Source organism: Anarhichas minor, unplaced genomic scaffold (assembly GCF_050575085.1).
Source record: "Anarhichas minor isolate MPS153535 unplaced genomic scaffold, ASM5057508v1 ptg000136l, whole genome shotgun sequence".
Taxonomy (NCBI): domain Eukaryota; kingdom Metazoa; phylum Chordata; class Actinopteri; order Perciformes; family Anarhichadidae; genus Anarhichas; species Anarhichas minor.
This window is the reverse complement of record NW_027466582.1, coordinates 10,307,907-10,331,594: the sequence shown is the minus strand read 5'-3', so window position 1 is coordinate 10,331,594 and position 23,688 is coordinate 10,307,907. Positions and strand designations below refer to the sequence as shown.

At 40.1% G+C, this 23,688-nt stretch overlaps 2 protein-coding genes across 2 annotated transcripts; both read right to left on the bottom strand.

Annotated features, from left to right (window-relative positions):
• Positions 1-1,230: 1,230 nt before the first annotated feature.
• rsph3 (radial spoke head 3) lies at positions 1,231-6,158 on the bottom strand. The gene is made up of 8 exons (XM_076084051.1): positions 6,073-6,158; positions 5,350-5,435; positions 5,116-5,253; positions 4,856-5,001; positions 4,424-4,627; positions 3,326-3,488; positions 3,022-3,108; positions 1,231-1,567 (listed from the first exon to the last, which is right to left on the bottom strand). Exons 1-8 carry the CDS (start codon positions 6,156-6,158, stop codon positions 1,512-1,514), a joined length of 966 nt encoding a protein of 321 aa, XP_075940166.1. The 3' UTR covers positions 1,231-1,511.
• Positions 6,159-10,279: 4,121 nt separating this feature from the next.
• On the bottom strand, positions 10,280-15,657 carry tagapb (T cell activation RhoGTPase activating protein b). The gene is made up of 10 exons (XM_076084602.1): positions 15,545-15,657; positions 14,974-15,055; positions 14,814-14,867; positions 14,416-14,479; positions 13,975-14,126; positions 13,469-13,630; positions 13,165-13,274; positions 12,623-12,809; positions 12,258-12,339; positions 10,280-12,138 (listed from the first exon to the last, which is right to left on the bottom strand). Exons 2-10 carry the CDS (start codon positions 14,998-15,000, stop codon positions 11,009-11,011), a joined length of 1,968 nt encoding a protein of 655 aa, XP_075940717.1. The 5' UTR covers positions 15,001-15,055; positions 15,545-15,657; the 3' UTR covers positions 10,280-11,008.
• Between the last annotated feature and the right edge of the window lie 8,031 nt (positions 15,658-23,688).

The following is a 23,688-nucleotide window of genomic DNA, read 5'->3' as shown; positions in this document are numbered from 1 at the left end:
TTTGATTAAACGTGGTTTTTATTTGTGTACGTCAGTTTAGCTGAGATAACTACATTAATCTCAATACAATTATTTGAATAATAACTGTCCCTGAGTCTATAAATACATTGAAACCTCATGTATCACCTTTGTAAAGACTGAGGTGTCACCTGTCCTGAGCACTGATGCAGCAAGGCGCAAACTTTGTCTGTTTCACAAGAGTTCACTGGGGAAGTGTTCGTCATCCGCCCTGCAGAGGACCCGAGGAAGTGCTGCTAACTGCGAGGGGTGGCGCCATAGGTGAGCTGGCCAATGGGGTGGAGGGATTAAAATAGAGCCGTATATAGCGGAGGTTAGAGCAACTTCTCATCATAATACGAAACCAGAGAGATGTGACAGCCCTGCCTACCACTTTGTACTACTTAACCGGCCATTGTCCCCACTTCCATCAGGATTATAAACCATTGAATAAAACTTTTTGAGCCTATTGAAAATAAAGAAAATATGTTAGTGAATGTCCTATACATCAGTTGGTTATTTTAGAAAAACATAGCCTATTATTTTAGTAATGTGTTAGATGAAGTACAAAAAAAACGAGGATGATAAAACAGCCGTCAACTTAAATAACCTTGTTTTGTGTGTGTTGAGCTAAATGTAGAGCCTAGTCTGTCAGAGCAATGCAAAACATCCTTGAATTTGCCTGTTACAGCATCTGAATGAACTGTTTGCAGAGCGATGCCTGATGCAAATAGATAATATTCACAGGAAGGCACTTTGAATGGTCCTCTAAATATTTGAAGTTTATTTAAACCTGTTGTTTACCTCCTGTGTGACTTATATCTCTTTCCTTGACTCATTCTTTTTGAGATAAAACTTTGTATCTGTCTGATTTGCTGTGTTTGGCGTTTTGAAAACCAGCCAACAAGCAGGAACTTTGTTCTGATAACTAAAATGGACAAATATGCTGCATGTCTGAAACAAAAAAGGAAGGAAGTCAATGATAAAAGACTACGATAAAGTTAATTCAAAGCTGCAGCAAAAAACTATAAATAACCGCAAACATTTTGTGTTTAAGGACTTCAGATCTTCCATTGGCAGCAGATTGTAGATTTACAACAAATCTCTGCCAAATCTTTTCGTCCCAGTTTTATTGGTTTTGCAATGGCTGAAACTTCACACTGCTGATCTAGATATTTAGTAGAAGAAAATAAAAGGTCACTTTGTTTTTTGTAAGAAAAAACCTCCTCATACTGCAACAAACAAATAGTTTAATAGGAAAGGATAATACAAAATTGCGTTACATTTTCCACTATTTCACAGATTCCCTACTAAACATTAGAACCATAACACCAATTTTTAAGATTGAAACAAATGACTTGTGATCACAGAATGATCCTTATAACACTGGAACATCAACAAACACACACTTACATTATGGTCTATAGAAGAGACAACTCAGTTTAGTCAGTATCAAAAAACATTTTGGTTTTGAGAATGCACTCGTGCCCTTGACCTCACTCAGTGAATCACTATCACTGTGTCTCTTTGAACATCTCCTGTCTCTTCTGGACGACATCGTGGATGATATCTGAAAGAAAGAGAGAGAGAGAGAGAGAGAGAGAGAGAGAGAGAGAGAGAGAGAGAGAGAGAGAGAGAGAGAGAGAGAGACAGGGTGAGGACGTTTCTGTGTGCAATATGTTTGACATGAATTACCTCTGTTGTGTTTAAAAGGAACCACTAGATGGCACTCCAACAGTGTCTATGACCTGATGACCCCTGGAGGAAGATTTGTGAAGTACCTTCCAGCTGTCAGAGACAATAACATCAGCCTCAAGAACAGGAGTATTCAATTAAAACTCACCGAGGTCCATTGAGAGAGAATTTCCTCCGGCAAATAAGGTCATATCACAATAAGGTCTAACTTGTGCTGTGATTTAGTCCCATATATATTGAAGTAGCCAACAGTTGTATGTGGTCAACAACTGACTGTCATTTCAAATATAGAAAGTTCAATTGAATAATATCTCAACAATATTTATTGTCAGTTTTTCAATTGAACTGGATGAATTATAATACATACATACATATGCGTACTCTAATAATATATAAATGATCTTCTCTCATTTCAAGTACAATAAGGGCTGGATTAAAAAATAAAATACATTTACAGAAAGCTTTTTAAAAAATGCGCATCTTAAGATAAAGTACTTCATTTTAGAAAACAATGAACTGAACTGAATTGACCTGCAGCTTTAAATTTAGTTCATTCAGGTGTGAAGTGATGTCACCCAAAAAAAAGCCACGATATTAGATTTTCAAAAAAGATAAATTTGTGTGCAGGGACCTTCTCTGTGGTTATTGAAACCACTTGTTTCAGCTCTAGTCCTCTCTGTTAACATCTTATAAAATAATTCTCAATTATCTCTCGGTTTTAGGTCCAGGGTCCGGATACGACGTGGTCTGGGTCCGGATCCGGGCCGCGGTCCGCCTATTAGTGACCCCTGCTCTAGAACACGTTGATGACCTCCAACAACTTAGAAGAAGATTGTGTTTGTATCTATGTTTGTTTTTTTGTCGCTGTAGATTAGTAGTAGTGCTACATTTTGGGACGATAACTAATTGATAAGAATGCGTGGTGACCCATATCTTGGGTTTCTGACAATTTTTTATTTTTATCCAAAACTATAATGGAGGACGACGGATTTTTATGATTGGTGCTTCTTTCCATCGAATGATGCGTGTTTTCTTGTGACAGATTGCGGCTTACACCGTTTGTGTACAATTTAGTGCTAGTGTAGTGTACACTGACATAAATACTACTGCATAGTAGTAATACTGCAGAATGATGCCAGTTCAGTGCTAGTGAGAAGTCTGCTGGGTGCTGCGTAGGATTTTTTTGTACTACTTTGCCAAAAAAAATCAAACCTGGAGAACATTAAGAATAAAACATTTGTGAAAGCAGGTTTTCAACTGAGAGCATTGCTCAGCTGAAACAGGGGGGTGTCTTCTAAACAGCAGAATAAATATACTGCATTCCCTTACTGTCCAGCAGATTCCTTGCTGTGTATCTCCATTCCAAACTGTTGTTGACTTCATCCATCAGCCATGGGATGAAATTAGTCTCAATATCTGCAAAATAGCAACCGCAAATATGATATAAAGGTTAAGCACTCGTAATAAAATCATGCACAGTGTCAATGAGCTCATCTATTATAGTCACTGATCCCCCTACAGATGTGATTAAATGCCGCTGTGAGCAGTGGAGTGCAGTGATGCCCTCGTGTGTCAGTAGGAAGCTGAGTTTGAATGGAAGTTGATGCTGGAGAGCAATGCAGCAAAGGCTGACCTTTCTCCACAGGGTCATAGAAGTAGCCGTGGCCTCTCAGTGAGGTGAAGACTGCTGGTAGGAGGTCAGACAAGTACTGCTTGGAGCACGCCCGGGCAGCAATCTTCTCTGCGACCTCTTTTTCTTTCTTCAGCACCTCCTTCTGATGGGCAATTCTACGCTCCTGAGGTCAGAGGAAAGCTTTTTTTTTTTTAAACAAGCACACATCGTGTTTCACAGTATCCACTCTTTATCGAAGCGGCTATATCTGCTAAACATTTGGTGTGTGGTTGCAATCCTCTAGCACACAGCACCAGAGGCTTTTTAGGACGGGCACGCGGCAACCGGATGTCTGCTTGAAAACATTAGAAGAAGAACTTCCATGTTTGAGCAGACAAAGAAGAGACCAACACCTACAGAAACTACAGTTAAAAAAAGAAGAGAGTCACTGATTGGTCTCCAGGAAATGCAGAGCAAAAACACTATAGCGATGACCACGTAGCAACGCAGATAGAGACAATATTTTAAATATATATTCATATTACGCCGAAATTATAAGGATTTTTCCTAAAAAAGGTAATTTGCAGTTAATCTGCTTCATCGAGACTAAAAGGTTTTGGTTTTAACTGTAAATGGTAAATGGACTTGTAGCGCTTTTCTCAGTTTTCCGACCACTACATGTCATTCATCCATTCACACACTAATGGCAGAGGCGACCATACAATGCCCATCAGAACTATGTAATCATTCTTTCCCATTCATACACCACAGGCACAGCCCAAGGACACGTCGACATTGGACTCTGACGACCCGCTCTACCCCTGAGTCACAGCATGTGTCACGCTGGCAAAATAGACAGCCAATCAACTGGTAGTGTAAGTCTGACACTTTATAAATATTTATGAATTCTGATTGGTACACATGATGTGACCTTTTTCCATAACAAAAAATTGAGGAGGGGAAGGCGCACAGAGAAAACACATTAATACAGAAATCTCTCCCGTGAAAAAAACATGACACTGTGGCCATGTAGGGTCATAATGCTCGCAGAACTTAGGAACCTATGGGAATACCAATCCTAGACTTGTTCCTATATAGTGATTTGAAAGGATAACATACTTTCTCCTCACTGCGGCGTCTCTCCTGCTCCTGAAGCCTCAACACCTCTGCCAGCTCATTATTTCGGAGCTCTTTGAAGGCCCTCTGCTGGGCCCTCAGACAGGCCAGCTCCTCCTCCTCCATCACCTCCCCGAGAGACTGTTCTATTGTCTTACCCACCAGGAGCTCCAACACTGGCTGCACCTCCCTGTCGAAGTCAAACAACTGCAGAGGAAAGTAGTAATAAGTGGTTTGTGGAACTGAAAACATTAGGTCAACAGATCAACCAGATCAACAGAAGACATTATACAACAATAAACTGGGCTTTATGTGTAGACGCGCCTCAGAGGAGTTTCCCCTTTAAATGAAACAGATCTAACATGTTTTACTAGAACTATATTAAGGCTATCGAGTGTGTAAAGTGTGGCCAGACCTCCCACTTGGATTACCCACCTCTCCCTCCTCTATCTGGGTTTCAACATCTTTGCCAGATTTGGCAGGTATGAAGAGTGGGGTTGCGGGTCTGTCCAGGAAATCATCAGTCTGGCACTCGATATCTTTTGCCACTATAACGTCACTCAATTCTTCGAGATATTGCTCTAAAGGTCAAGAGTATTACAAAACAGCCTTTGTTTCCAACAGCACATTTGATAAACTCGTAATTAATTGAATATAGTACAGATGTTCTGAAGATGTCAAGAGACACGCCTTACCTGTTTGTACATCGATGTGTTTTCTGCCCTGCACGGCCTCTGGCGTGTTGGTTCTTAACTGTCCCCTGGCTTGTTTTCGAGCAAGGGCTCTCCTCCTGATCTGCTGTTGTATTTGTACTTCAACAGGGTCTGGCTGAGCTATCTGTCAAAGGTGGACAATACACATGTTTAAGATAAAATGGCAGAAAGAAAGGCAAAGCTACCAGGACACACATTAAGATGGTTATTTCATACTTACAATTGGTATGATGTGTTGGACATAAGTGTTTCCTCTGACAACACGACGGTCATACATGATGTTTCCATAAGTACTGTGGGTCCTATATTGTGAAGAAAACAACACAGCGCAGTCATACAGTCAGCTCATTTAGTAGCTATAACCTTGTTTGCTTCAGGGGTGACATGCTGATCCATGTTGTGCTGCTATCAGACAGTTTAATAAAGTGGTATTAGAGATGTTTTTTCAGGGATTTTCTTTCTGTCTGGTAACACAGTGGTGGAGGAAGTACAGAGAATATCCCCCAAAAAAATCAAAAAGTGTTTTCAGCACAATGTTGTAAAAGTATCAAAAGTAGAAGTACTCATTGTGCAGATTTGACCTTTCCTGAGTCATATATATATATATCATTATATAAATTATATTATTGGACTTTAATAATTAATCATACATTCAAGGATCAAAGACGTTAATGCAACCGTGGGATGCACAACGAAATGCAGCCCACATGCAACACAAGATAAAGAAGATAAAAATAAAAAATAAAAAAATAACAGAAAAGTATTTTTTTTATAATTTGCAGCAGAAGGAATGCAAACCAGCAGCAACAAAAACAATTTGCTGAGCAGATAACATCTTACAATATTTCCCTCTGAACTGTAGTAAAACTTTGAATTGTGATGTAGCTAGGTCACGTTAACTATGTTAGCACCAAGCAAAAACATGAGCACCGAACATACTGTTCAGTCGGAGGCTCCTTGTATCTGGCGCGGTTCTCAACGGGTCTGGGGCGACTTGAGAAGATGTAATTTCCGTTTGGATCCATTTTTCCACACAGAAACTACCAGGCACCGTAACGCTAGTTGTAATAATTAGCAGTGTTGATGTGTGGAAGCGAACAGGCTACCAACACAACCATAATAAAAGACACGACGAACTGTTGTTGTAGCAACCGTCTCCAGGAAGTGTAGCTGCCGTTACGTCACTTCCTTTAAAAACAAACCGTATAAAGAGCTGTATTTCACTACTACCGCTACAACAACTACTATTACGTATTTTACAAGTAGTATTGCTGGTATTATTATTACTACTACTACTAGGCCTACTACTACGAATGACACTACTAATACTGTTCCTACTACAGCTACTATTTCTACCACTGCTCGTACTAATATTACCACTACTACTGCTGCTATTACCACTCCTCTCCCTAATACTGCCACTACTACTCACCCTACTACTACTACTACCACCAATAATGTTAATAATAATAATATAAGTATCCATTACAACTCAAACTAAAAGGGCCATAGTATCTGCTCTGTTCTGCAGATAGAGTTTGCCCTGTTGTGGCTGTGCAGATTTATTATATTTATTTATATCCTGAGAACTTCTCATTTATGTTGGCGTAATAATTGATAAATGCAAATTGTTTGTATAATCACAAGCTAAATGGACCTTGTGGTGAGACTGTCAATCTAAAAAAACTAAATAAATATATAAACAAACCATTTACAACTGTAACACAGCTAGAAGAGTCGACAGGCACAGTGTACATTAGTATATAGTAACAATTCTAAAGCTGATGAGATTTTGTTTAAAAACTGTAATCACCTCTATTGGCTTTTCTTGTTCTGTTTCAGCACATTTCAGTTCTGAGTATAACATGCTGATGCAAGGACCACTTCCTGTACAGAGAAGTCAAAAGGTGAGCAAAAGCAACTCTTGTACATTACTCATTTTTAAGTTAAAAAGTTTTTTTAAACTGGTATTCTATTTGTACATTTTCTCCTGATATTATAGAGGTGATTACATAGTTAGAAGTAACAAGCCAAACTCGTATTGTGAGTTGCAGTGCAGGCTCGACATCTCTTGCCACCTCTACATTTTTTTGTATACTTTAACATTGTTTGAGTAAAACAAAACTGTGCACTTGAAAACATTTGTTTTGCTCACAGGCAACAGTGAAATGTGGGCGGCACGAGGCATTTAGTAAAGGAAAGCAAAAACTTGACTGTAGATAATGTTAACCGCAGAGAGCATTTTCAGCTCTACGAAAAGTCAAAGCGTCAAAGAAAAGTAGGACACCACATGTTGAAACTAGACTGTATTTGTGCGTACAAAGGTTGGAGCTCTGTGGTCAAAGTGACGACTGAAATGTCTCTGTTGTTCTCCATATCAGATTTTTCATGACAGATATAACTTCGCTCTCATTTTTGCACGTTTGATATGTGACATAATAGACCACACTGGATCACAAAAGATCATTACAAATTCAAAATCTACTACTACTACTACTACTACCACCTATACTACTGCTACTGTTGATACTACTATTACTCCTGTGACGACCCCTCCCTTCCACCAGGGGTCTGTGTCCTGTTTCCAGGTTGTCTTTCAGGATGGTAATCTGCTGCTGATGAGCTACACCTGGGCCTGCTGGAGGTCCCAGCTATAAAGGCTGACCCTCTTCTTTGGCTGGTTTGCTCCTCTCCGACTCCTGTGTGGAGGACCTGGTTGTGTGTTAGTTTAGTTTAGTTTAGTTTAGTTTAGTTATGTTATTGGTTTGTTAAATGGTTTCTGTAGTGTGGTGATGAAAGTGGTTAGAGCAGTTGTCTCGGGGCCAGTTCATGGTTGCTTTACCGGGCCTGCGGGTTTTAGTGCGTAAGTACCCACCACAAGTAGCACCTGAAGACTAGTAGGGAGATTACTTAGTCTCTGGTTAGGCAGTCAGAGGGACGGGCTGCAGTGATAGCTGTGTATGGGCTGCTCTTACTGTTAGTGGGTTAGTTAAATTCTGTACGGATCGAAACTAGTTTCTTGTGTTTCCTGCTAACTACATGTTTTGTATTCTGGTTTTTGTGATCATGTTCTTGAAGTTTCTGGGTACTACAAAACTCAGTAATAAGAGCATTGCACAGCCTGTTGGGTGTCTGGGTAATTGGACCCAGTTACCTTGCAGGTGAAACCTGAAGACTGCCGCTGCACAGTGGCAGTAGGTTTTTTCTCCTTGCTGCATGGTTTATTGTTTATGCTTCAGCTGTCACAAATCATTAAGCATTGGGGTAAACTGTTCAGCTTGCCACTGGTAGCCTCCTCATTGGTGTTGAATGTAAGCCACGATATTACGCAACCAGCAGGGCACACATTGATCTCGTTTCAGTGCAGAAATGGACTCATAACGGCATCTTTTTTTATTTATTCTTTTTTTTTATTCCACACTCGTAGCCTTATTTCACTTTTACAAATGATGCGTTATAGTCTAAAGCCATCCTCGTTCAGTTGTCTCGCTTGCTGTCTTTTTAAAACAGAAAGGGGTTACTCAAGCAATCAGGAAACTAGGTGGTAATCAAAGTAATTGGGCATCCAAGTGCAAAAAGGCTCTTAGTGAAACATGTACAGTAAGTGGCAATGGAAGCAGTTAAGAGCAGTGAGGTTAAAACGGAGACAATTACTGTCGGCAAAAAGCAGCATACAGCATATGCAAAGTAATTATTTTAAAATGTACAAAATGGGGTGGACAGGGGACAATTAATACACTAGGCCTAAATAACTATTGTGCAATACAGATACAAATACAACAGTTTCTATAATCTCTATCGTGGAAAGTAAACATGATATTAATAGGGTCAGTGCATTACAGCAGAGATTACACACTATGTATTTTTGTCATACCATTACCACTACTGTTAATATGGTAAACACGGTGAGTCATTTCATCATAATTTAACAAGTGATTTAAGTGATTGAAATGTAGCTAATGTTATGCTGTGTGCAGCTCTGCATTTCATATTCAATCAGCGGTCAGGCAGTAGTAAGTTACACGCACAGAAGCTGTACAATGTGTTCATTAAAAATCAGCTAAAGAGCAGCTGTTCATTAGTTGATTGGATGTTTGTTGATGAGCACACACTCTGCTTAAAAGATATATCTGTACTTAAAGCAATGCAGTAAATGTGCTGCAACCGGCTGCAACTCTTTTCTCTGAAAATTTGACTAAATGTTCATCATAACTCAAAAGCTCTGGCGAACTTAAGCTCATAATTCATTGAACATCAAATTTAGTCGAGGTTTGGATATTACCTGCAATGTAACCAACATGTTTGGGCAAGGTCTTTCAATAAATATCTCGCAGAGTTGAGCTGATGACTCCAGTTCCCTCACATTTATTTTTGAATGGTTTGGTAAATGTTTTCTTTGCAGAGAATCACTGATTACAGCAATATGTGTCCAAGCTAACACAAATTGACACAGCACACCTTTCTGGAGCTTGTAAAGGTTTCTGCTGACATTGTGTCGGATTGGTGCTAATTAGGTTTTTTTAATTGGAAGCGTATAATGAGTTAAGAGTTTAACACAGGTTAAATAAACATTATATGCGTCACAAATATAGTCATTCCTGCAGGTCTACTGTAATGGATTTCTGAATTATATATATATTCGCAATGTTGCTTTGAACTGTGTTGCTGATTATGTAAAATGAGCATTATCAGAGATTATTTTCTAAATCCCACTATGAAAAATGTTACCAAATGCTCAGCTGCAATCTCATCGCAACTTTTGGATGAACTAAATTGACTTGTTGAGGAAGGAAACAGTGTTAAAACACCGAAGGAAGGAAGGAAGGAAGAGACGTGGCATCAGATCATTGTGCACTCAGAACAGCAATTCAGAGAAAAACCAAATCCACCCATGTGACCAAGTCTGGTTTCCTCCTGCTTCCGCATATGTGCCAGAACATGCTGTTCTCTCAATTAGGCCTGATAGATTCTGTTATGCAACACATCTAGCAAAGACAAGTTGAGCCAAAAGAGTTACACCACCCCCCCCCCCCCCCCCACCCCCCCCCCCCCCCCCCCCCCCCCCGCTAATGATTTGACTGGGGAGCGTTTCAGGACCACAACATGAGCTTTCTAGAAGGTCTCATAGAAACAGTGAAATAAGACATTTCTTTTTACTTTCTTTTATTGTGTTATTTTTCTGCCATTTGACCAAAAACAATTTCTGGTGGAATGGCTTGACTCTGGAAAACCCCTTGACAAAGATTACACATCTATATTCATGACATTTTATTTACAAAGCATAGTCTATCACATGAAAAGTGCTTTAATGTAGTGAAAAAAAAGAGCATGCAAGGTGAGGATTTACAAAAAGCAACAAAAAAAACATAAAATAACATATCACATACCAAAACAACTTCAAACAAAACATAGAAAATCAAAAGTCTTAGCATATTTTATCCACAGTGAACTGTGTTTTCATAGCTTCATTGTGATAGATATAACTACATCTTTTAAATGTTGTACTCTAAATAGTACTACTGAGAAAGTGCAACCGTAGAGGCGGCACATAGCTGGCATTCATTCAAAGTGAAACAGTGAAAAATTAACAGACTGGATTTCGTGTACATATACAAGCATTTCTGTCTCACAGAGCTACTCGGTGGGCACAGCCTCAAAAACACAGCTTCAAAGGGGAAGGAGTAGCTGCTACTATGAAGCCTTGCGATTAAAAGAAAACACGTGAATGTGTCTCTGAATGAATGAAAATAAAAGAAGCTTGTCGGGTTTCTAACTGGCGGTTTAAAAACTGGTTCTTAGGCTTTGCCCACGGTATTAAACTCAAAAACATGTTTGTATATTTAAAATCTGACCTGTGAAACAGTTCTAAAGTCAATCAAACATAAGACTCCTTGGCGTAAGAAATATCCTCAAACATGGGCTGGCTACATCTCCGTGACACAACCTCATGATGACCTACAGACTCGGACATAGCTCTCTGGCGGAAAGCCTGCCGCTGCTCGACAACGTTGGCTTTGTCCTGTGCTGCTTGAGCTAAACAGTCTATGTACTGATTGACTGAACAGGTAGGTGGGAAGTCATAATTTACAGAGGATGGACGGGACCTTCTCTCCAGCTTTATGGCATCGTGTACAGTCATTGATCCATACTGCGGAGGAGGACTCGTGTTCCTCAACGCCTGCGTGTATGACGGAGGCCTGCAGGGCAGCTTGCTGTCCACCTGCTTAAACACTTCAATGGCCGACAGAGGGCGTGGTTTACGCAGAAACTCAGCTGGTGGATCTGCTTCACTCTGAGAGTCCTCCTGGAGAGTTTCACAAGGGAAGGGGTTTTCCTTCTGAGAGTCTTTCTTCAAGCTGTTTCTGCTGAAGGCCCCTAAGCTCCTGGTCCTTATTAGGACTCTACTGGCAACTCTCATGGACTGTGAACGCCTCTTCTCCTCTGAATTCGGCCTGGCAATGTCCTGCTGAACTTTTCCAGCCACTGAAGGCTGGTTGGATGTGTTTGCTTTCCTGGGGCAGGATGGCGACCCCACAGGGGAACTGGTGAAAATGGAGCCTTCAGATTGATTTGAGGCAGCACTCTCAAGGGAAGAGCACGAGCAGTTACCTTCCATGTAGGGCAGAAGATCCATGTCGGAGTTCCTGCTCAGTTTTGGAAAAGACGACACCTGTCTCGCTCCACCTTGTCCTTTGAGCAAGAAGGAGTCGTCTGAGATCTGCTTTTTCAGAGGCTGCTCCTCAAAGTCTCTCCTCTCCACTGAGCAGTCGTCGTGGCTCCTGGAGTGACTGCACAGGCTCCCGAGGTCGGCTGAGTGGAGGATGATGGGCTCGGAGCAGCGACGGTTGAACGCTGGCTTTGTGTTGCAGATGGCATCAGCTGGCCAAGAGGAGGCGGTGAAGCTGGGTCTGAGAGAGGAATATGATCTAGTCTCTCCTGCCTCTCCATCTCCATCTGGGTCGGTGCTGTCATACGCAGAGTCGTGATGCTGGGAGGACAGTGAGTCTGCAGAGTGGGGAAACAAAGACATGAATAAGATCTCTAAATTTCACCAAAGTCAAACCTAAGGTTCCCAACCCCAATCATACAGTAATAACAGAGACTTGAGTGATGTGCAAATGTACCTTCATCAGTATCCAGCAGATTTAGGGTATTCTCTCCAAGTATCTCATAATGCTCAATCAGGAACTGAGTTAGCTCTGTGACCTGCAACAAATCAGAAAAAGAAGTACAATTAACAACAATATAAAAATGATATAAAGAATTCAGAAAAGCAAAGCTGTGGTACAGATACAGTCCAGACACAGTGCATTGCTTCAATCGACCAACATAGTGCGTGTTTTTATCAGTCCTCAACTCAACAAAGAGCCAACAAAAGTCAGTGCAAGTGTAACTTTATGAAACCTTTTTGAGGTTTTCTGCATGGTGAAACCACAAAGCTTCAAAGCACCAGAACTGAGAAAGAATATTCATAACAAATCTCTCTCACCTTCTTCATCTTTTCCTTCTGCTCATCCAGCGGGGTGCAGTCCAGCTGCAGCAGTGTGGGGGCGATGCACACCGCCAGGTTGTAGGCATCCATCTTGTTGCTGTCAGCGTTTTTGAGGATGTGATGCAGGACGCAGACTAGATGCTGCAGGAGGAGATTGTTGAGTCCTGGGAGGTCGTCCACCACCCTGTAGGCGGGTAGCAAAAGGAGGAAGGAAGAAAAAAAAAAAGAGAACAGGAAAGAGGACTTTAGTTTGGCGCTCGTTTTTTTTTCAATTCAATGTTTCTTCCTTCTTTTAAACTGCAGAACAATTAAAATGGAGAAGTGGTTTGTGTTCAGCCTACAGATGGAGCACATTGGAAATGTTCTGCTAAACTCAACACTCAAAATATCCATCTGTTTACTTTTGACCACATAAACAGTAGTAATGAGGATTCCAACAGATTTCCTTTCATATATAAATAAATAAAATGGGCAAATACACGCTGGGGGTCACAGTTGTGGTAAATGTCTAGGCTCATTAGCAAGTATTGATTGCTTACTTCTTGATTTCCAGAGCCCTCTGCTGGGTGTCTTCAGTGTCCAGAGCTGCCATCCACTTGTCATAGAGTTCAGACACCAGCAGGCTGCCAGGAAGTTCCTTCAGAAAACTCTGCAAACGAACAAGAGAGGGAGTCGATGATGAGACACAGCGCTTATGAATAGAAATGATCTGGTGCTTGTCTTTAGGATTGGATGTGGGTGAGAACAAAAATAGCACAAAGGCATCAAGGATGGACCTCATATTGTGCATACTGACATACTATTAATGGTATAATATAAAATGGTAACAGTTTGGGAATTTACTTTAAGCAGCCCGACAAGCAGAACGACCGGCTGGACCTCCATGTCCACCTCCAGGCCGCTGTTCAGCTGCTCTCTGATGTCCTTCATGTTCCTGTTATTGCAAGGTTTCCGAAAGACTCCCTCTGTGGACGGTCCTCTCTTCCTCAGCAACACCAGCACCTCCTGGTGAAAGGACGGGGACGGAGAGATGTGAGATTATCATAGTAAAGACAGAAACCAGCTGAGTGTGTTGAGTGCAATTATGGGCTGAGACTAATCGATGTGCAGAGCATGCGCTCGCAGGGTTTCCTGCTGTCAAAGAGCTGTCAAAGTTCAGCTAACAAGGTGTTTGTTTATTAGTTAAGGCTGAATATAAGACAACTCATGAGTAGTGCTATTCCTTAAAACAATATGCAAATCTGAGAAACAAAAGTTTTCTGAATACATTAGCTCTTCGTTTTTAAGACAAACTTGACTGGCAAGAGGAAGTGATGAGATCTGACATTTGAGGTAGAGGGTTTACTTACTGTGACTGGTTTGGGAAGTGAACATTCATCTGGGCATATTTTACGGAGGGGCTGTCCAAACAGCTGAGTCTTGGTATCAGTATCTGCTCGGCGTGCTTTGTTGATGAAACTAGAGCCCTTTCTGAGCCTCTTCACCAGGTTCCACTTGGTTTCTGGTGGAAGCAAAAATGTTTGATTCAACGTTATATATTATACGTACAGATTAAAGCATTTATTTAAGTCTTCTGTTCGCAACAATTCAAAAGTAGTGCAACATGGCAACAAAACCAGACGTGCAAGTTTTTAACCCAGAGCGCCAACAGTTTTCTTCACTTGCTCGCTCTTATCAGCAGTTACATTTCCCTTTTCTGTCTTTGTGGTTGTCCTCTGTGGTCTCATCGCTACACATGGCACAATTAATGAGCCCCCTCCCTCCATCAAAACTGCCACTTTCAAACTCACCAATGGGATGTTTGTCCTCCTGGTTATTCAACTGCTTTGACACCGCGCAGATCTTTACATCGCCCTGGAAACAAAAAAAAAAGGGGATGTGGTGATGAGTACAAGAGGAACAGCACGGAAATAGGACAGAAGGGAGAAGGGTGTTGTGTTTTGTCAATCGCCCAGCACCACACACCCTCGCTATTCATGCTTACTGACACATTAGTTCGAGTTAGAGTGAAGGAATCACATGACAAGCCAACACTCAATCACATACACCTTTTTAAAATCACTTTTGAATTGTGATTCAGATGTATTTGTTTTGCAGCTACAGTATATGCATTTCAGACACGGATCTCAACATGAGTGGAGAGACATCTTTAATCTCAAGAAGCCAGTAAAATGGAGGTTTTACTTACATCAATTGGAAAGGCAATGAATTGATCCATGCTACCTCCTGTTAGAGTTTTAGTCTGAAAGAAGAGAGAGACAGAGAGAGAGATTATTTACTAAAAAGCTCTTTGTGAAATATATTTTGGTTTCTATTTGACATGGCAGAGCGAGCAGTGAGAGACTTACTGTGATGCTGCCACCCAAAACCTTCATGAGGACGTCTGGTGAAGAAGCACAACCAGCTCTCACTTTTGCGTCTTTAATTTTTCTGTGAAAAGATACCCATAAATTTACATTTTGCAATTCTAATTATTTTAGTATTCACACTTTTTAGTCTATATTTTAACTTAACCTAACCACACAAAATCTGTCTTACTTTATGTTTTTGCGTATCAATCCTTATAGTGGTTCATTATAATGCTATCAAGTAGTTCTTTATTTATTTATTTTTAGTATTAGAGACAAAATGTACACTGCTCTTCATTATTTAAAGATGTTATCTTGCTGGAGTCGACAGCACGTTATCTGAAAATATGTGTTGAAGCGTTTTTCTACATTCATTTGAAATTCAACATCTTTATTGATTTCGCTGATAATTTGATACCTGCAGCAATACTATGTTGTCAACATTGATCAAAATGGCTGTACATTGTAGCTTGAGTATTATCTAACTGATAATTATGATAATTGAAAGGCTCTTCAATTGAATACATATTGACTATTAAATACATAATCTGTGAATAATGTTTTTTCTTACCTGTGAAGAATATCTAACCAGCGTTCTTTAACCTCAGGCGAGCTGTGGGCAAAATAACAGCATGGTGTGAGTTACTCATCCACAGAGAGAATCAAACAGGCAGATAGATACAGTGGGAGGAATGAGGCAAAGCCTGCACCCACGGTGGCTTTTAACAACTCTGGTGGAAACTGTGTCACAGTCATGGGTACAGGAAGCAGCGTCACGGCGGCCCCCAACCAGACACCTTCCACTTCCTCCTAGATTAGGTTTACTGCGGCTCGGTGTCCACGAGTGGAAACGTGATGACAAAACAGATACGTGTGTCCACATGTGCACCTGAAGGGCCTCACCTTTTGATAACATGTCATTCAGTGGGGCCTCATTAAGGCAGCTTGCCGTATCATATGGTTGTGTGCAAGTGTCTTACAGTCTCTCTTACACGATCATCTCCTTGTGTGGGAAACTTTCACATACTGAATCATTACGAGAGACAAACATTCAGAAAATAAATGAAACTCAAATCCCACCAGTGGGGTTCATCAACTTCTTGGAATACATAGCGAGTCAAACACAAAAAGTTTTAATTACTTTTGCAAGAAACGTGGGAGTCAATGAACAACACAAATGACTACCACCTTTCTCTACTGGTGCCATTTAGTGCCTTAATGAGACAGATGACATTAACTGAAGAGAAACGTTTCATTCATTTTAGTAAGTTACCCTGCCTAGACAAAAAGTATGACACAGTGTTTCTCCTGCACTTCGTCTTTATGGTAAAGGCCAGCATTTGTAGATAAAGTCGTCTGACGTTAATCCCCTCACATGAAAACTGGTTTGCTGAGCTGCTCCGCATTTCCTATTTTGCAACCTCTTGTCTTGTGATGCTGCGTGGATGACTTTCTCTTTGTTACTTCCCTGTTTTCATGAAGGCCACAGATCATATGACCAGATCATAATGACCATTTACTACATGTGTGAATGTTCCATGAACCCTCAGATTTCATTTAAAAAGACTGTCAAATAAGAAGCAGGAAGCCTGTTTGTGTGCTGTTCTATCACATTTGAAAAAAGGAATAGTTCAACATTAGGGAACCGAAATTAGCTTCCTTGCCAAGAGTTTCATGATTCGATACCAATCTCTCAGAAGCCAGACAGTTAGCTTAGCTTAGCACAAAAACAGGGGGAAACAGTTAGCCTGGCTTTAACTGAAGGACACATAATCCAGCACCTCTAAAGATCACAAATTAACATGTCACATCTCATTCGTTTAATCTGCACAAAACGTGAAGCTGGGCCTGCGATAGATTGAACTAATTTGATTCATTTACATTTTTGGTTTTGCAAAATGTGTAAAATGTCCACAAAATTGAGCTATTTCCGACATGCTCAAATCAAAATCAGAATACCAAGCGGGTTGTCACTTACAAGGAATTATTCTTGGCAACTGTCACAATAAACATAGTACGAGAGAAGAGAAATAAGCTGAAGTACTGGAGGTTACTGCTGGTTGAAATGGTCTTGTAAACTGTGATGTGAATAACTACTGACTACTGACAAAACAAAAGTTGCCCTTTCCTTCCGGCACTACTAATACGTGCACATCCCTAAATCCCACTATACCTTTAAAGAGATATCTCCTCCTAATTCACTTTTGGAGTGAAGGATTAAATTCGATTGGGGTGTAAGAGGAAGAATAGCAATAAACTGAAGATCATCACAGCCAAACATTAGCATTGTCATGCTTGTGCATGTGTATTCAGGCATGCATGCACATGTGATTCAAATCACTCAACACAAGGCTGTTTGTATGTGAGTCATCTGCTGCGTGTGCGCTCACCAAAAACACACCAAACAAACAGTGAGATCCCAGGCCAAGACGAGTGTCACCCTGAGGTCAATGTCCCCCGTCGTTCCCTCCTCTTCCTCCGCTTCATCTTCAAACCCGTAAAGCCAAACGTCCTGGAGGCTCACTCTGTGCTTCAGGCGGTAGCTGCTAGTCGACCTGTCCGAACAAAAGCAGAAACAAAGGCGATAGCCATTTAAATAGTCCTTTCCGTTTCCATTTCGCACAAATGGTTCTCAAGGTTGAAATGCAGGTTTCAGTTCCAAATTTCTGTCCCAGTGACAGATTTTGTTTTCCTTCGACAGTCATTTTTTGGAATGCAGTGATACAACGAGATTGTCTTGAGGCTGTCTTTAGAAGATTTGGGGACCATTCTTGGCCTCAACTGAAAGGCTGATCAACTACCTTATTATTACTATTGTTTATAATACTCAGTACAATGATTGATTTAATTAATTATTGATTATTTTCCTTCTTTCTGTCTGTTTTCTTTTGTTGAGTTGTGACTACACGTTTCCTCTCTATTTTAAATATAGTCATTTTAGGTTCTGCTGACACTTAAATGGAAGACTGAATTTTGCACATGAAAACATCACAAGGAATAGTCTTTGATGCAAATATTGATTGTCAAGGATTAAGAGATATAAAATGCTCTTCTGATGCATTTGGCGGACATTTTGTCAGTGCACTAAAATCATTACAAGGAATGCTTGTTCATATTTCTGAATAAAAAAGCTTTAAGCTCTTGAACAGGTGGGAAGCTAAAACTGAACAGCATGTTTCACATGCCTTATAAACTACAGAAATATCAAGTAGGACAAACTGAACCCTCAATTCTAAGTGACTGAACTCCTTCATCAATATCGCTGCACTCTCTGTGTCCTGATAGGTGGACGTTGTGAGAGGCGATGGTCGAGTCTAAATGAAAAGCTTAAAAACAGCTTCCACAAAAGGTGCCTAACAAATTGTTAGCGGGGAATCATTCCCGCTCAGATGTTCACGGCATCTGGCTGTGACCCATGCTAACCTCTGCGTGTTTGCAGCAGAGGCGTGCTGACTGGATCCTGCAGCGCTGATAGATTGAAAGGAAAAGCAGAAGAGTCAGAAAGGTATGAAGACAAAGGGCATGCACTTGAGGACTCAGGAGGTGTTATGGTGTAGCAATAAAGAGAGAGAAGTGATGTGCAACTAATCAGAGGTAATATAGAAAGGTTGATGCTATTATAGATGGTCCGCAATCACGCTTGCCCGATTCTGGGAACATTTCCTCTTCCAATTTCCTGGACAATATGCTATTTTTAACCCGAACCATTCGTCCCTAAAGACTGTTCATTCTAGCATCAATAGAAAGGCTGTGAGAAATAAACATGGACAGATTCAAACACTGGGGGGTCGTGGGGGAAAGATGAATTGAGGGCCCCCCACTGACCCACTGTGCATTGTTTAAGTAAAGAGTCACCTGCAAGAGCATAATTCACAGAGCACACAGCAGATTAAAGATAGATCTGTTATATTTAATATAAATGACATGGCACACAGTTTTCCGAATGATTTGCTGTGTGATTACCACCAGCATAATGTCAAAGCCTAATAAACAAAGGTACAGGGGAGAGACAGGCTACCCTGTTTATACTTGCTTTATGCCAAGCTGAGCTGAGATAACTAGCTGCTTGCTGTTGTTTCATATTTATTGGACAGACATGAGAATGGTATCAATCTTGGCATTTAACTCTCAGCAATGAGAGTTGGTTGATTTTGTGATTTCATGATGCTTATTCCCAAACCAATTTTTACTTGAAATTATAAACTGACACACAGAGAACCAAGTTGTTGTTTTTTTTTGGGCCTCTGGAGGTCTGGTTGATAATCCAGCCGTGGGAAATAAGGATATAAAATGAGGTAAATAATCAAGGTTATTTTTTCAGACTGTATAAAGCTCCCTCCAGAGCCAGTGAAGCCATTATGTTTTCAAAGGTATACTCCACATGACTGGTAAACTGAATTTGATGTGTAAAATCAGTGAAGTACCTTTTAAGAAAATGAACACTGATAGTACCATATACACTCTCTCTCTAAGTAATGAATGCTCAATATATATATATATAGACTCAAAAGACTCTTACTGTAGTCCCAGCTTATACTGGAACAGTGGGCAGGTTGTGGTACACAGATGAGTGTGATTATCCTCCCACTCAAGAGCTGTAAAACTTCCACCGGCTTTGACAAACAGCTCTAATTTGACTAAGATGAGCAACAACTTAAAGCTTGTTTACTTTTATTTTTTCAGTTTAATCATCTAGAAATCTGCCAGATCAGATCATGTTGATTTCATCCAACGTGAACAAAATAAAGGGAGGTTTTCATTGTAATTATTGTAATAATAATAACACAGAAGTGATTAAAGTATATATTTCTCTAGGTATGTTTCTGGATTCACCTCACTTCCAGATTGATATTAGATGTAATATATGTTATATTGTCAGAACTTCAGCTGAATATATGTTGAAATTAGTTTTTGAGAAGAACACGTTTATTCCCCCTCATGTGACTCCACTAAGAGGGAACCACCATGCTTTCTTCTTCTATTTATGTCAGGTTCAGAGTGACTAAACTCAAACAGTTTTGTTTGCTGGGAGATTCCCTGACAGTCCGAGTATGAAGACCAAAAATACACATTTTGTTTTTACTTCCTCTTTCACTATCCCATTCCAACTGTCAAAACAATGTGTCAACTTTTTGTTCCGTGGAAACTTATTTGATTTCTTCAAAGCCTTTCTGGGATGTATATCAATATCTACACCTCTTACTTGAGTTTAGCGAAGACAATGACATCGCTGAAGAGGAACAGGTGTCTCTCCTTGGTCTTCGAGCCGTCCGTGACCTGAACACACTCATCCAGCAGCAGCTCTTCGTTCTCACTCGTGAGGCCGAGGACGAACGGACTCTGCTCCACTGAGACCCAACAGGAAGCCTCCTCTCTGAGGGAAAAGGACATACAAGAGGTGGAAGACAGGGACAACCCGCAGCCAGACAAGTCTAAATTTGGTAATTTTGTTTCTGGATGACATGGTTTTAAATTGTTTGCAACATTTCCCAACCTCTTATGGCCATACAACTCAGATGCCATTGGGATATCTGAAACATTTATTGTCACCAATGTTAAACTGTGTTTTTTTTGTATCATTCCAAAAATACATTTTGGTCTTACAGTAAATGGTTTAATGGAAAGCAATAAAACAAAACATCCTAAAATTCTGCATTTGATGGGAAACCACCAACTGTACAAGAATCAGTGCTTGGTTGACAGGTGTGGGAAGTCAAAGACGCAAACTTTTTCAGTTCAACATTTGGGGGAAAAATGTTTATTTGCTTTATTGCCAAGAGTTCGATTAGAATATTGATACAACTCAGGTATGTGTCTATGCTAGTGTACATATGAAGCTGAAGCCAAGAGACCGTTAGCTTAGTGAGCATAAAGACTGAAAAAAGAAAAAAAAACAGCTTCTGTTGCTGCAACTTGTAATGTTTACCAGCCCCAACAGCGTGTGTGTGTGTGTGTGTGTGTGTGTGTGTGCGTGTGCGTGTGTGTGCAGCTGGTATTGTTTTCACATTGTGCATCATTGCAAAATGTGGTCCTGAAGACACCTAGCAGAAACTACCACAGCACCTGTTTTGAGAAGGCTACTTTGCCAGGTGTGTATGTCCGTCTGTCTGTGGACAGATTTTGTCACAACCGTGCAACATGCAGTCACAAAACTTTACTTTACCACCAAACAATCGATAATAAACCACCAAACAATCAGCAAAGTTGATGTGCAACAACTCCAAAGTTAGGTTGTTCTTTGGGGGCTAAAGAGTGACCTGAAGAACAAAAGATATATCGCTGATTCTAATCAATAGCCTCCAACACTCTGATCCTTTCCTAAATACCACAGAGAGTGTGGAATTAGGTTTTGATTTGATGAAAAATGTCAGATGTGTGCGTGAAGGCATTGTCCACCATAACAGATCAATATCATGTCAATAACCTGATATTATTTCATTATAGACTTCTTAGAATAAGACACTAGTATTAACTATCTGAGTTGCTTGGAGCGGAGACGAGGAGGGACTTTTTTATTTAATACGTCTACAACTTTGCACACAACCGGACAACAGCAAAACAGATTTAATCTTAAACAGAAAACAAGCAGTGACTTTTGGCTGCAGTTCTTGATTCTTCTGGGGATTACCTCTCATCTCACATGATGTTTACAGCCTGACTCAATTATTTGATATCTCACGATAAAATAATCTGTAATTTAAAAAAAAATCTATTTGGTTAGGTCACTGCGGCAGTCATGTAGAAAATGTGCACCAAATCAACACACGATTAAGTCAAGGTGTACAAACACAAGAAGTAAGAGTTTGTTCTACATGATTATGAAACCAATGTTGGTCATTACTCTTCCCACTGACTCTGGGTTCAGGGCAGAAATTCAAATTGTTGCAGCAGAGGTACTTTCCCTGTTACCCTTCTGGCCCACTGAAGATGACACATAAAAATACCGGCAAATAAAACAACTACTCCAACTGGTGGCTATCAACATGTGTAAATGCAAACAGAAAACAACTAAATAGTAGTTATATAATCACTATTTAACATGAACCACTGCTACATAACGCAACTGCTATTATCCATTTAAGTAATAGTTCAACATTTTGGGAGAAATACTTTAATCGACCTACGACTCTCATATCTGCCCGTAAAATATGAAGACAGCAGGAGATGTTACTGTTAGCTTAGCGTACCGGCTATAGCCTTGTTCATTCCAAGGTAGCAAAAAATGAACAAAAACCAAAGTTAAAACAACAAGAGCTTCAACTTTTTCTTTTTTTCTTACAGACAGAGCAAAGCTAGTTGCTAAGCTAAGGTTAGCCTTCTCCTGGCTGTATGCTCATATGTATAGAGGTATCTATCTTCTCCTCTAACTCTGCAAGAAAACAAACTCACTGTCAAATTATTCCTTGAATACAACCAAAAGTCATATTCGAATTGTCTAAAATGTATATAATAAAAGTAGATTGTAAACAATCACTTGTTTGGTGTTCTCTGCACTGCATCCTTGATATGAATAATCTCATAATATAGTCGGGGAGGCCCGGGGAAACATGTTTAACATTTTTTTTTAACAAGTAATGTTTATATAATTAATAACAGTTTCACTTATAGTCTTATTAAGACTATTAAATTAAATGTAAAACAAGAAGTCAATTGGCCCCTTGGTGGGCAAAAGTAAAAGGAAGCGATTCAATTGATTGCACTGCAACTACTTATTTGTGGTGTCTGGTGTATTTTATGTTTGTAGTATCTGTGTTTGGTTAAATGTTGTGTTTTGTGTATATGTGAAACAGTGTATACTTTGGGATGCAAGACACATTTCAGAAAATATTCTGATAATAAAATGAAACAAATCAAATATTTAACTAAATACATAGCTAATTATCTTTAACGTGTATTTTTTTTTATGGTGATGAGGTACTATCTACGTCAGCGGCTGTCCCACTAGAGTGAAACTACCACCCACGAAGTCCCCCGCCTTCAGGAAATGCACAACGTGTGTGTGTGTGTGTTGAGAGTGGGACGTGCATGCCTGACATTTCTCTTATTTGCTTTTGATTGACTCGCCCACTGGATGCTCCGGGGGTCTTTGCCTGACCGCTGTGACAACAACTCTAAAAGGTTAAAGAATTAAATATCAGACATAGAAGAGGAGGTGATGAAGAGCTAACGCAGTAAACGGTAAACGGGCGGCATTTACATAGTGCCTTTATACCAGACAGAATCTGACTTGACTGGACGCAAAAAAAAAATGACGTTACAAAGATCAAACTAAAAGAAAGTTTCGCTGTTGACAAGAGCCTTCAAGCAAGTACTGCTCTCTCAGTGACGCAGGGTCTTCTTGATCAGAAAACTAAAGCAGTGCTCAGTCCTTGAGAATTTGAAATCGGTTTGGAGGTCCGAGTCCCCTCCATACCTGACAATAAAATAACAAGGACTATACATCAAATGTTTTATGATTTGGACTTCTCTGCTGTTATAACGTTGCAGATGGAGATCTAAATGGAGTTTCAAACCTTTCTCAACAATGCTAGGAACTCAATTCTGATAGGGAAATGCTGAATCTTTTACCTTATTATTTGTTTCCCTACAATTACTCAAATTGTAATATAATGTGTGTTAACGATGGAGATCAGCTATTCAAAAGCCCCAGATTCCAACAGGACATGACCCCAGAACTAAATTAAAGTTTCAGATTTAATTTAAGAGTTTTTAACA